The sequence below is a fragment of the Caretta caretta genome, chromosome 3, assembly GCF_965140235.1.
Source record: "Caretta caretta isolate rCarCar2 chromosome 3, rCarCar1.hap1, whole genome shotgun sequence".
NCBI lineage: Eukaryota > Metazoa > Chordata > Testudines > Cheloniidae > Caretta > Caretta caretta.
In genome coordinates, this window is record NC_134208.1 from 18,719,609 (window position 1) to 18,734,714 (window position 15,106).

Here is a 15,106-nt window from a genome sequence, read left to right on the forward strand (position 1 = left end):
CCCCCCTCCCCCACCCTTTGGCTGCAGGCACGCACAGCCCCCGCCCTCAGGGGAGCTCTGGGCACTAGGGCTGACTCTGAGCCAGCCACTCTCCTCCCCTCCCCCTGCCGCACGCAGAGCAGGGCCCATAGAGCGCGCGGCGCCGTGCTAGAGAGTACCCAGCAGGGGCCGCCGGGCTTGCGCAGCGGCACAGCGCCCCCAAGCGGCCGCCAGCGGCCTCGCGGAGACCGAGCAGAGAAAGGGAGAGGGAGAGTAATGGCGGCCAGTTAGTGGGTGACTGAGCCGAGAAGACGGCGGCGAACTCGGCGAGCTCGGTGTGTCTCTCTGCCCAGCCGCCCCGCTCCCCGGGAGGAGGCGCCCCGCAGCCCTCCCTCCGCGGCGGCGGCTCCCCGCGCCCGCCTTCGCCGGGGCCATGGTGAACACCAGGAAGAGCTCCCTGCGCCCCCTGGGCAAAGCGGCGGCCGCCGCGGCCGGAGCCGGCAGCCATTTCATCTCGTCCCGGACCCGCTCCTCCAAGAGAGGCACCAAGGCCGGGCTAGAGGAGGCGGCGGCGGCCCGGGTGAGGGAAGCGCGGGGGCCGGAGAAGGGCTGGGAGGGCACCGCTGCTGCCTCTGTCGGGGCCGGCGGGGGAGGGGGTAGAGGCAGGGCTGGGCAGACGGGGCGGGGGGCACCGGCGCGGCTGTCTCTGCCCGGGGTGGGGGAGTGACTGGGGAGCCGGCGGCAGGGGCGAGGGGATCCGCCCCCCCCTCGGCAGTGCGGGGGTGGGGCGGTGAGGGCGAGCGGGGCTGGGATTTGCGGGGGGCCGAGGGGTGGCGCTGGGCTACTTTCCGGTGTGCTCAGCTGAGCTGGGGATGCCGCTGGGGAGAGGGCCGGCGGCGCCAGGGGGTGAATAAGGGGGCTGGAGGGCGGATGTGTGTGGGGCCAGCGTTGGGGGACAGGGGTTACAGCTCGTGGGGGGGGGGTGATGGGAGACTTGGGAGCAGAGGGACAAAAGTTCTCGTGCCGCTGGCTAGCTACATCTGTGTGCGAGAGGGGAGCGGACAAGCTGCTGCTGTGCCCGGCAGGGGACCGGGGAGGTAGGAGCGGAGCAAAGCTCCCTCTCTGGCTGCGCCTGGCACTGCACTGGAGAGACAACAAGAAACAAAAGTTTGGAGCTGCGGCTCCAGTAACTTACATATTGACCCCAACTCACCTACGACCGCTGACTGCATCAGCCTTGACAGCCCTGCTTTGAACCTGTCTCCTGTGTTCTAATCCCTCCCTTGAAAAGCAAGGGAAAACGATAATTTTGCCTGTTTGCTTAATTAGTTGTTTTCCCAACATGATTTATAATCAGAGCTTTGATTGTATGGTCTACTCACAGCTGAATCCAACCGCCTAATGTATGAAACTAGCATTTTGTAGATTGTAATTGAGATCTGCTGCCGATTTCAGGAGGCTTGTCTCCACCCTTTCTGGAAAGATTTGCTGACAACAGATACATGCTTCTCCTTGTCAACATTTATTAGAGGGGGCTCCTTGTGTGATAGGAAGAAAATTGATTGCATTACAACTTTTCTGCTGGTGGTTATTGTGCTCTGATCTGAAAACCATATTCTAAACATAAAACACTGTAGGTTGCCCCTGCACTCAATGTATCTAGAAAGACTTAGGGCTGAATGAATACAGGAGTGACACTGCTGAGGGTCAAAATGTTTGACAGTCATGCACCAAGGGACCACATCCCATTCACTGCTAAAGAGGAAGAGATAGACAGACAAGTAGAAAAAAAGAAATAGCAGCCAGAGAAGTTAAAAACCCTTTCCCCCTCCCTTTGTTTACAGACACTAGAGAACACTATTGACTAGGTGTCAGCTGTAAACCGTATGTACTTTTTCAGTCCTCTCCTGTTTCTTCTTAATTTCCTTCTTTTTTTCCCCTCTGTCTGATTTTTCTCTTCAGTTTCTGCTCTCTGTTTCTTTTCTGCGTTATGGCTGGTAAAGCTTCTCACACACATTCCAGTATGCCGGTCCCTTGGGCCTGGTGTACTGCGTGAGCCAAAGTTTGGCTTAACCCTCTCTGGCTTGCTGTGTAGAGGAGTGTACTGCTGCTAAGCACTAAGATCATAGAATCATAGAAGATTAGCGTTGGAAGAGACCTCAGGAGGTCATCTACTCCAACCCCTTGCTCAAAGCAGGATCAACCCCAACTAACTGATCCCAGCCAGGGCTTTGTCAAGCCTTAAAAACCTCTAAGGATGGAGATTCCACTACTTCCCTAGGTAACCCATTCCAGTGCTTCACCACCCTCCTAGTGAAATAGATTTTCCTAATATCCAGCCGAGACCTCCCCCACTGCAACTTAAGACCATTGCTCCTTGTTCTGTCATTTGTCACCACTGAGAACAGCCTACCTCATCCTCTTTGGAACCCCCCTTTCAGGTAGTTGAAGGCTGCTATCAAATCCCCTTCTGCAAACTAAATAAGCCCAGTTCCCTCAGCCTCTCCTCATAAGTCATGTGCCCCAGCACCCTAATCATTTTTGTTACCTTCTGCTGGACTCTCTCCAGTTTGCCCACACTATAATGGGGGCCCAAAATTGGATGCAGTACTCCAGATGTGGCCACACCAGTGCTGAATAGAGGGGAATAATCACTTCCCGTGATCTGCTGGCAATGCTCCTACTAATGTAGCCTAACAAATCTTGGCAACAAGGGCACACTGTTGACTCATATCCAGCTTCTCGTTCACTTTAATTCCCAGGTCCTTGTCTGCAGAACTGCCGCTTCGTCAGTCGGTCCCCAGCCTGTAGCAGTGCATGGGATTCTTCCGTCCTAAGTGCAGGACTCTGCACTTGTCCTTGTTGAACCTCATCAGCCCAATCCTCCAATTTGTCTAGGTCACTGTGGACCTTATCCCTACCCTCCAGCATATCTACCTCTCCCCCCAGCTTAGTGTCATCTGCGAATGTGCTGAGAGTGCAATCCATCCCACCATCCAGGTCATTAATGAAGATGTTGAACAAAACTGGCCCCAGGACAGACCCCTGGGGCACTCCGCTTGATACCGGCTGCCAACTAGACATCGAGCCATTGATCACTACCCATTGAGCCCAACGATCTAGACTGCTTTCTATCCACCTTATAGTCCATTCATCCAATCCATATTTTTTTTAACTTGCTGGCAAGAATACTCTGGGAGACCGTATCAAAAGCTTTGCTAAAGTCAAGGTATATCACGTCCACAGCTTTTCCCCATGTTCAACGAGCCAGTTATTTCATCATAGAAGGCAATCAGGTTGGTCAGGCATGACTTGCCCTTGGTGAGTCCATATTGACCGTTCCTGATCACCTTCCTCTCTTCCAAGTGCTTCAATATGGATTCCTTGAGGATCTGCTCCATGATTTTTCCAGGGACTTGTTGTGTTCCTTTCTATTGATTTAAAATGCACATCCAAATGATTTTTCTTGTTATGGAGTGAGGGAAAGGGGTAAGTAAAATTGTCCTGAAAATCATTATATCCATACCAAGATACTTACACAAATCAAGTGTTTCTAAAGGCAAGTGTGTATCTTTGCATGACCTAATGGATTTGTTTTGGAATACATTGGAGCACTCTTACATTGTCAGGCATACTCCAAGTATTCACTGTTGGTGTTGGTCTTTTTTCTTTAGAAAAACATAAGCCAAAAGCTAGCGGAACTTATTAGAAGCTTTTGCCCTTCTTCCTTTTCAGATTTTTAGTGCATACATATTTTCACTTTCAGTATGCATTTCATACTGTAGCTTTAAGTATGGGAAGCTGTTGTTAATGTTAAGGTCTAAGAGATTGATAATGAAGTACAACAAACGTGATTAGGAATATGGAACAGCTTCCGTGTTAGGAGAGATTAAAAAAACTGGGACTGTTCAGCTTGGAAAAGAGATGACTAAGGGGGGGAGATATGACAGAGAGCTGTAAAATCACAAATGGTGTGGCGAAAGTGAATAAGGAAGTGTTATTTACCCCTTCACATAACACAAAAACCAGGGGTCACCCAATGAAATTAGTAGTCAGCAGGTTTAAAACAAACAAACAAAAGAAAGTGCTACTTCATCTAAATATACAGTCAATTTGTGGAACTTGTTGCCAAGGATTGTTGTGAAGGCCGAAAGTGTAACTGAGTTAAAAAAAAGAATTAGGTATGTTCATGGAGGATAGGTGCGTCAATGGCTATTTGGCAAGATTGTCAGAGATGCCACCCCATGCTCTGGGGGTCCCTGAAGCCTCTGACAGGCAGATGGTGGGACTGGACATCGGGATGGATCACATGATGATTGCTCTGTTCTGTTCATTCCCTTTGAATCATCTGGCACTGGCCACTGTAGAAAGATGAGATACTAGGCTAGATGTAACATTGGTCTTGACCCAGTGTGGTTATTCTTATGTTAGTAGGCTCTCAGATCTCAGTGAAATAATGTTAAAAATATCTAACAATTTTCTGTGATTTAAAATGTTCCAAAATCAATATGGCAGTTAAACAGCAATATTTATATAGAAAAAATAGCTGAAATTAAAAAAACCCACCCCAACCCATGATTTATAAATTTACTGTTATGAGACAGTGTTGTAGCTGCAGTGTTGGGGTGACATGGGTGGATTGGCATGTCATGTATGTGGGTTTGGAGGCAATTGTTTCATTTACTTCTCAAGTTCGTTTTAATGATGTCTCTTTAAAGCCTACCATAGATATGTGATCTGAGAACCCCTGCTCTACTGGTGGTCTGGTGAATGGGAAGATAAAGGTTGCAGCAGACTGCAGGCACTCTACAAATCAAAAATGTTGTCTGTATCTTTGTGACCCTGAGTTTACTTCCACAAGAGTATTGACTTGAGATCCCCGTGGAATGCTGTTTCTTGAATACGTTTGCAAATACCAGTCAGGGAGCATTGCTAAGATGATGATGATTATTATTTATTTTTGTGATCCATACCATGGATTAAAATTGAGCCAACAATATGCTGTAAAAATGTTGGCCATACCTGATACAATAAATGCAGGGCTATAAGGTGTACCTATCTGTTTTGTTGCTCTTCCATGTCTTTCCCCTCTCACCCCGCCTTTTGTGGTTTTTCTTGGCATTTTCGAATATATTAAGTTATATGCACACATTTGTGACGCTACACTTGAAAAGACCCAAACGTAGGGGAAAGGAATATATGAGATTTAAATGTCTAACATATTACATGTTAGTATTATGTTGAGTAACGTGTTTCAGGTGATTTATTTGGTAGATTCAAAGACAGATATAATCATAGACTATCAGGGTTGGAAGGAACCTCAGGAGGTCATCTAGTCCAACCCCTTGCTCAAAGCAGGACCAATTCCCAACTAAATCACATGTGCTGTGTATTGATCAAATATTAAGAAAGTCAACTCGCTTAATAGATCAAGGAATCAGATTTTTATTCTCTGAAATGGAATGGCAGTATTTAGTACATTTGAATGTAAAGAGGAGGAAGTGAGGTGTATTGTTTTTAAACTTAATTTGTTTAAAAACAAATTTATGAGTAATGGGAGGTTTGGTTGCCTTTTATGTAATTACAGAATTATCATTTTACTATTAAAATTTGACTTGCAAGTGTTTTATGCTTGATATTAAAATATTCTGACAGGAACAAAATTTATCAGACTTATCACAGCTAACTTTTCAAAATGATAATTTTATGAAAGTAGGTTTATGAACTTCAATTTTGAACCTCACTCAAACTGTTAAAAAACGTTTTAAGTAAACATTTTTTTAACCATAAAATACATGCAAGTGTTTGCGTTCCTATTGTTAATTTACAAAACCATTTTTGGATATCTTTAAGATACTGATATAGGAATTGTGATTGCAACGATTGGGTTTAATTAGACATTGACATTAACTTACTCCACAGTATTGAGAGGAGATTCTTTAACGCAGTTGCAAAAAACTAAAAGCCATGTATTTATTTCTCAACTAATATTATTGTAGTTTTTTAATAATGCCACTGTATTGGTTAGACATTTTAGAAATTTAGATAAGATTAACCTAATTTAATTAGGCAAGGCAGCATTAAAAGTACTTTAAGAGCTACTTGAGGGGCACTCTGATTACTGTAATACAAGTTCCTAGCTAAAAGTAGGACTGCCAACATTATTCAGTAGCAACATAGAGCTCTCCGTTGTACTTAATTGCTAATAGGAGCACAGACAGAACTGGGGATTGACATAAAGCACTGTAGTTACATGGAACATAAGCACTATACAGCATTTTTATGATTCATTGTAACAATTAATATATATCTCTGGATTCAAATTTCTAAATGTATAAAAATTAATTGAAATAATTCTTTCCACATTAAAGGTGTGAGAATATACCTTTACAGATTATTCTGCAGGGTATATAGTCATGGCTACTCTTTAATGGTCAACAGTTGAAACACATTCAAATATTTTTGACATGTTTTTGTTTTAATTTTAAAATATTAGTTTTAAAACTTGTGTACAAATTTGTAAAAATTAAAGAAGTATTTTTTCCTTTCAAACAGAATAGCAAAAGACATAACATTTTTGTTTTGAAAAACGCTTGATGCGGGTTAATGAGTATTATTGTCTTTCCTTTTTCACTTGACGTTCTGTTTTTACAAGTTGTAAGGACTTGTTGGTTTGGAATTTCCTTTTGATGGTTACCTTTTTGACAGTGCCTAAGACTCTTAATGGCTATTCTATGTATTTGAAATAAAAACATTGGAAAATTCAGTGATCTCGGGTCACGTAGGAAAAAGAAAATGATACTGCTTTGCACTTCTGTTTAAAAGTTCTTTAAAGAAAAATATCCTTCCTAAAGATGCTCCTGTATTTTCAAATCTGAGTTTAGTCTTCGTTTTACTGGTTTTAGTAACGCTAATGGGAGTATTTCAGCTAAAACTTGCATAATCCTTATGAAGTTATAAAAAAGATTTCGGTTAAAGGCAGATTCTTGAGGAAACCCATCTTTTTAACGAAAGCTAGTTTTTTTTTTTTCTTCTTGTTTTAGTAGTGTTCCTTACTTTGAGACCTGGCATGAGAAATTCAGGAATAAATCATGTAATTTGTTCCTTAGTACTGTACTGTGTTCACACATCTGTGCATAGTGGGAAATGGAGCAGTTGTTCCAAGTGGTCAACTTCCTGCCAATATTCTAGTATACATAAAGCCTGTTTGACATTATATCACTTAATGTGCCCAAATGGATATGTAGGGATAGAGTTTTTCAAAAGCAGTCTACCAAATCATTTTGCTTATGATAATCTGGGAATTGAATTGGGTCACATACTAATGGCTAATTTTCATATAGAAAAATAATTACACATTTTGCTTGAAACTGCTGGTCATATTCTGCAGTCATACTATTCTGGATTTTGACCTCCTTGGAACTCAGAAGTGAAGCAGGATAAGACCTAATTAATATGTGAATAAGACCTCCAAATAACTTTCGGGAAATGGTGTTGATGATATAGTAAGTTGTGCTCTTTCCTCTAAGTACTAAACCAGTATCCCAGTGTAGCATTAATGGAGGCTGCTTATGGAGCTGCCATCTTTCAGATGAGTCTTAAAACAGGTCACAGACACTTTTCATTAAAGATCCCATGGTATTTTTTCCCAGAATTGTGTTTAGCTTGGGGTTCTGCAAGGTAATTAGCTCAAGTAATTACGTTCTGATCACGCAGTTCCCCCTGTACTTTCAGTTGGGTGTGGTATATTGTTCTGTACTTTCTGCCCTGAACGGCTGTGTACTGATAAACTGTTGATGTTCAGCCCAGTAATTGAATTTATTACTGTATCAATTTTTATAAAGCTCTTTTCCAGTACCTAGGCGTGGATGACCTTTAGTCTTCTGTTACTCTGGTTGTAGCTATGACCTGGTCATTTCAGTGTGTGATATATTTTTTTACAAATATATCACTCCCAGTTTGGGCAGTAAAAGCCCTCACACCACTTCTAGAGCAGAGAGAGAGGACCATGAGCTTATGTATCTTTCCAGGTATATTTCTCTATCCTTTTTTCTTTGCTATTTTCTCCCTGGTTTGCTGGCTTCTTGTTTTGCTCTCCCTTTTCCTTTGACTCACTTTCCTGGTCTCCTGGTCCTGGTCTTGTCACGTTAATGTGCTTCCTCATTACTTTTGGAAGGTCTTTTGCTCCTCGGTGTCTCAATTCCCGCAGCCCCACTGGTCGCTGTCCAACTGCGATGGACGTTTCAGGTCCCAGCATTCCTCCGATCCTCCTGCTCAGTGATTTTCACCCAAATAATTTTGCTTATTTATTTAATTAGATTTATAGAAGTGCTAAGAGGAGTGCCTAGCCATACACTTTAGGGTTTCTTGACCTAACTTAAAATACGTACAACAAACACATTGCTGTTTCAATAGCAGTAGAGAGGAAGAAATTTGGCTGTCTACCTTATATGATATTTCTACAGCATCTTACATCATAAATCTGAAAGAACTTTTACAAATGATATATATTATGCACCCTTTTTTAAAATTTAAATTAATACATGAACTCAATATGTATTGAGTCAATATGTCAAGAATGAAGTAGTGAGTGGGAAAGGATTCATGCTTCTTTTAAAGTTCAGAAAATAGGCTTCTTCAGATTTATCAAATGTGCAACTAAATTAAAGATTGGTTATTGAAGCAGAAGAGCAAAACATTGAAAAAGTTTTGATGATTCTGCAAGTAAGGTATTTCTGATGCCATAGTCACCATTGAAACATAGCATCAATCATTATGTAAGTCAGTTCCAAGGCTGTCCAGCAGCTGTTCAACATCAGGAATGTTTTCTGTTCTTCGACATCCAAAAAACCGAACAATTTGTCTGTGACTATGGCATACAAACGATTGAAAGTAAAGACTTCGGTAATAAAGTCAGTCTTTTTTATGCAATAAATATCACCTTTCAACCTAACACAAAGCGAGCAATTTAAATAAACGATTGAAGCACTCATCACAAATATGGGTTTCAGAGTAGCAGCCGTGTTAGTCTGTATTTGCAAAAAGAAAAGGAGTACTTGTGGCACCTTAGAGACTAACAAATTTATTTGAGCATAAGCTTTCGTGAGTTACAGCTCACTTCAACAGATGCATTCAGGAATGTCCACTGAATGCATCCGATGAAGTGAGCTGTAGCTCACGAAAGCTTATGCTCAAATAAATTTGTTAGTCTCTAAGGTGCCACAAGTACTCCTTTTCTTATCACAAATGTACTTCTCCAGACAAATTTAAGCTTGCTAATAGATGCTTTAAATAAAGAAACAGAGGAAAATTTAAAGAATTAAAATAATCATTGACACTGATGCAGGATAGATGGGTGAATATGAAGTAATTGAAAAGTAAGGACTGCATGTATACATGCAGTCATTATTCCTATGTAATGCTATTGAGTCTGTGTGGGAAAAGAAAACCACAGAATATTTATTATGTCCAAGTAGCTAAATGTGTCATCCAAATATTCAGGGACAATTATGACAAGGGAGAGTTCTTTGTGGTTTTCCTCAGACAACCAAATTAAAATGAAAAAGAGGAGAGCTCAGGTGCAAACATCGTAAACTTCTGACTCATAAGTGGTTCAGCATGCTTCTGAGAAAGAAGCAACCCATAACACAGTCCTCAAGCACATGGAGGAAGATCAAAAATAATTTGGGATCCATGATCAGCCTTCATGGTTGGTTGAATGGAAAAAGCAGGCTTTATGCTTTAGTTCTCCAGTGACACTTGATGGAATTTTTAGTAAGGCTGTGTTGCTCTATTTTCTTCCAACTACTATAAATATGATTAAATTTGCACCGAGCATGAAGAGTACTTAAGTGAAAGCATTTTACAAAAGACTGTAAAAGAAAGCACTAAATTTACAAAAGCAATTGAAAGAGGTTTTGAAGGAATTTGACAAATTACAGGAGGATGACACTATTGTCAGTCTCGGGAAATCTAAGGGTATGTCTACACTACGGAATAAGGTCGAATTTATAGAAGTCGGTTTTTTAGAAATCGGTTTTATATATTTGAGTGTGTGTGTCCACACAGAAAATGCTCTAAGTGCATTAAGTGCATTAACTCGGCGGAGTGCTTCCACAGTACCGAGGCTAGAGTCGACTTCTGGAGCGTTGCACTGTGGATAGCTATCCCACAGTTCCCGCAGTCTCCGCTGCCCATTGGAATTCTGGGTTGAGATCCCAATGCCTGATGGGGCTAAAACATTGTCGCGGGTGGTTCTGGGTACATATTGTCAGGCCCCCGTTCCCTCCCTCCCTCCGTGAAAGCAAGGGCAGACAATCGTTTCGCGCCTTTTTTCCTGAGTTACCTGTGCAGACGCCATACCACGGCAAGCATGGAGCCCACTCAGGTAACCGTCACCCTATGTCTCCTGGGTGCTGGCAGACGCGGTACGGCTTTGCTACACAGTAGCAGCAACCCCTTGCCTTGTGGCAGCAGACGGTGCAATACGACAGGTAGCCGTCATCGTCATGTCCGAGGTGCTCCTGGCCACGTCGGCTGGGAGCGCCTGGACAGACATGGGCGCAGGGACTTAATTTAGAGTGACTTGACCAGGTCATTCTCTTTAGTCCTGCAGTCAGTCCTATTGAACCATCTTATGGTGAGCAGGCAGGCGATACGGATTGCTAGCAGTCGTACTGTACCATCTTCTGCCGGGCAGGCAAGAGATGAGGATGGCTAGCAGTCGTACTGTACCATCTTCTGCCGAGCAGCCATGAGATGTGGATGGCATGCAGTCCTTCTGCGCCGTCTGCTGCCAGCCAAAGATGTAAAAGATAGATGGAGTGGATCAAAACAAGAAATAGACCAGATTTGTTTTGTACTCATTTGCCTCCTCCCCTGTCTAGGGGACTCATTCCTCTAGGTCACACTGCAGTCACTCACAGAGAAGGTGCAGCGAGGTAAATCTAGCCATGTATTAATCAGAGGCCAGGCTAACCTCCTTGTTCCAATAAGAACAATAACTTAGGTGCACCATTTCTTGTTGGAACCCTCCGTGAAGTCCTGCCTGAAATACTCCTTGATGTAAAGACACCCCCTTTGTTGATTTTAGCTCCCTGAAGCCAACCCTGTAAGCCGTGTCGTCAGTCGCCCCTCCCTCCGTCGGAGCAACGGCAGACAATCGTTCCGCGCCTTTTTTCTGTGCGGACGCCATACCAAGGCAAGCATGGAGGCCGCTCAGCTCACTTTGGCAATTAGGAGCACATTAAACACCACACGCATTATCCAGCAGTATATGCAGCACCAGAACCTGGCAAAGCGATACCGGGCGAGGAGGCGACGTCAGCGCGGTCACGTGAGTGATCAGGACATGGACACAGATTTCTCTGAAAGCATGGGCCCTGCCAATGCATGCATCATGGTGCTAATGGGGCAGGTTCATGCTGTGGAACGCCGATTCTGGGCTCGGGAAACAAGCACAGACTGGTGGGACCGCATAGTGTTGCAGGTCTGGGACGATTCCCAGTGGCTGCGAATCTTTCGCATGCGTAAGGGCACTTCCATGGAACTTTGTGACTTGCTTTCCCCTGCCCTGAGGTGCATGAATACCAAGATGAGAGCAGCCCTCACAGTTGAGAAGCGAGTGGCGATAGCCCTGTGGAAGCTTGCAACGCCAGACAGCTTCCGGTCAGTTGGGAATCAATTTGGAGTGGGCAAATCTACTGTGGGGGCTGCTGTGATGCAAGTAGCCCACACAATCAAAGATCTGCTGATATCAAGGGTAGTGACCCTGGGAAATGTGCAGGTCATAGTGGATGGCTTTGCTGCAATGGGATTCCCTAACTGTGGTGGGGCCATAGACGGAACCCATATCCCTATCTTGGCACCGGAGCACCAAGCCGCCGAGTACATAAACCGCAAGGGGTACTTTTTGATAGTGCTGCAAGCTCTGGTGGATCACAAGGGATGTTTCACCAACATCAACGTGGGATGGCCGGGAAAGGTACATGACGCTCGCGTCTTCAGGAACTCTGGTCTGTTTCAAAAGCTGCAGGAAGGGACTTTATTCCCAGACCAGAAAATAACTGTTGGGGATGTTGAAATGCCTATATGTATCCTTGGGGACCCAGCCTACCCCTTAATGCCCATGGCTCATGAAGCTGTACACAGGCAGCCTGGACAGTAGTCAGGAGCTGTTCAACTACAGGCTGAGCAAGTGCAGAATGGTGGTAGAATGTGCATTTGGACGTTTAAAGGCGCGCTGGCGCAGTTTACTGACTCGCTTAGACCTCAGCAAAACCAATATTCCCACTGTTATTACTGCTAGCTGTGTGCTCCACAATATCTGTGAGAGTAAGGGGGAGACGTTTATGGCGGGGTGGGAGGTTGAGGCAAATCGCTTGGCTGCTGGTTACGCGCAGCCAGACACCAGGGCGGTTAGAAGAGCACAGGAGGGCGTGGTACGCATCAGAGAAGCTTTGAAAACCAGTTTCATGACTGGCCAGGCTACGGTGTGAAAGTTCTGTTTGTTTCTCCTTGATGAAACCCCCCGCCCCTTGGTTCACTCTACTTCCCTGTAAGCTAACCACCCGCCCCTCCTCCCTTCAATCACCGCTTGCAGAGGCAATAAAGTCATTGTTGCTTCACATTCATGCATTCTTTATTCATTCATCACACAAATAGGGGGATGACTACCAAGGTAGCCCGGGAGGGGTGGTGGAGGAGGGAAGGAAAATGCCACACAGCACTTTAAGCACAGCACTTTAAAAGTTTACAACTTTAAAATTTATTGAATGACAGCCTTCTTTTTTTTGGGCAATCCTCTGTGGTGGAGTGGCTGGTTGGCCGGAGGCTACACAGTGGCTACACTCTTTCAGGGTAATCCTTGCTGTTAACATTACATACATAGCACATGTGCTTTCGTTACAAGGTCGCATTTTGCCTCCCCCCACCGCGTGGCTACCCCCTCAACCTTCCCCCCTCCCTGTGGCTAACAGTGGGGAACATTTCTGTTTAGCCACAGGCAAACAGCCCAGCAGGAATGGGCTCCTCTGAGTGTCCCCTGAAGAAAAGCACTCTATTTCAACCAGGTGACCATGAATGATATCTCTCTCTCCTGAGGATAACACAGAGAGATAAAGAACGGATGTTGTTTGAATGCCAGCAAACATACACTGCAATGCTTTGTTCTACAATGATTCCCGAGTACGCGTTACTGGCCTGGAGTGGTAAAGTGTCCTACCATGAAGGACGCAATAAGGCTGCCCTCCCCAGAAACCTTTTGCAAAGGCTTTAGGACTACATCTAGGAGAACCGCAAATGCCAGGGCAAAGTAATCCTTTCACATGCTTGCTTTTAAACCATGTATAGTATTTTAAAAGGTACACTCACCAGAGGTCCCTTCTCCGCCTGCTGGGTCCAGGAGGCAGCCTTGGGTGGGTTCGGGGGGTACTGGCTTCAGGTCCAGGGTGAGAAACAGTTCCTGGCTGTCGGGAAAACTGGTTACTCCGCTTGCTTGCTGTGAGCTATCTACAACCTCATCATCATCATCATCTTCATCCCCAAAACCTGCTTCCGTATTGCTTTCATCTCCATTGAAGGAGTCAAACAACACGGCTGGGGTAGTGGTGGCTGAACCCCCTAAAATGACATGCAGCTCATCATAGAAGCGGCATGTTTGGGGCTCTGACCCGGAGCGGCCGTTCGCCTCTCTGGTTTTCTGGTAGGCTTGCCTCAGCTCCTTCAGTTTCACGCGGCACTGCTTCGGGTCCTTGTTATGGCCTCTGTCCTTCATGCCCTGGGAGATTTTGACAAAGGTTTTGGCATTTCGAAAACTGGAACGGAGTTCTGATAGCACGGATTCCTCTCCCCAAACAGCGATCAGATCCCGTACCTCCCGTTCGGTCCATGCTGGAGCTCTTTTGCGATTCTGGGACTCCATCATGGTCACCTGTGCTGATGAGCTCTGCATGGTCACCTGCAGCTTGCCACGCTGGCCAAACAGGAAATGAGATTTAAAAGTTCGCGGTTCTTTTCCTGTCTACCTGGCCAGTGCATCTGAGTTGAGAGTGCTGTCCAGAGCGGTCATAATGGAGCACTCTGGGATAGCTCCCGGAGGCCAATACCATCGAATTGTGTCCACAGTACCCCAAATTCGAGCCGGCAACGTCGATTTAAGCGCTAATCCGCTTGTCAGGGGTGGAGTAAGGAAATCGATTTTAAGAGCCCTTTAAGTCGAAATAAAGGGCTTCATTGTGTGGACGGGTGCAGGTTTACATCGATTTAATGCTGCTAAATTCGACCTAAAGTTCTAGTGTAGACCAGGGCTAAATTGATTTAATTAACAACGAAGATCTGGAACCATACAAGAATCAAAAAACAAAACAAGAAAACAGCTCAGGGAAGCTATGGAACCTTTCCATGACTCAGTCAAAATGTCTGACCCCAAATATAACAATGTTGATCATAATTAATAATACCTAGCACTTACTTCACTTTCATTAGTAGATCTAAAAGTGCTGTACAAAGGAGGTCAGTATCCTTATCCCCATTTTTTAAACTGAGGTATAGGGAGGGAAATGACTTGCCCAAGATCACCCAGCAGATTGGCTTCAAAGTTAGAAATTGAACCCATGTCTCTTGAGTCCCATTCCAGCAGGTTATTAATGCTTCCCTATAAAGGTTATAGGTTGAACCCAGAACAGGAAGAACAGACTGAAATGTGGATGATAGAGAGTAATCTTGAATTCTTTCCTTCTCTCCTAGCATGTAAAATTGAAGATCCAGATTTCCACCTCAAATTGCTGATGGGGTGGGGGGACATGTATGAACATGGTGGAGAACTCTGCAAGTTTTTAATCTTCCAGAAGATAATGGTATTCAGAACTTTTGTTATAGTTTTCCCCCCTAAATCCGCACTCCTAGCCAACTCTTCATCAGTTGAGAATGATTTGCATTTGTGTATCTTTTTTGGCTGAGATGGTTTCAATAGGCTAGGTGCAGAAAAAACAAATAGGTCATTAAAGTGTATTGGTATACAAGGACAGATACAAAAGAGATAGATCTGAACTTTCTTTTGGAAAAAGTGTATATCTTTTTATGTCTGACGAATAAAAATGCTTAGAAAGTGAGCCCACATAATATAATA

At 44.4% G+C, this 15,106-nt stretch overlaps 1 protein-coding gene across 3 annotated transcripts in view; it reads left to right on the plus strand.

Moving 5' to 3' along the window:
- The first annotated feature begins 210 nt into the window (after positions 1-210).
- ATAD2B (ATPase family AAA domain containing 2B) overlaps positions 211-15,106 on the plus strand; it is a 175,978-nt gene continuing 161,082 nt past the window's right edge. For all 3 annotated transcript variants that reach the window (XM_048845622.2, XM_048845620.2, XM_048845621.2), the window contains exon 1: positions 211-559. In XM_048845622.2, coding sequence (XP_048701579.2) covers positions 413-559 — 147 coding nt within the window. In that variant the 5' untranslated portion in view covers positions 211-412. The remainder of the gene's footprint in view (positions 560-15,106) is intronic.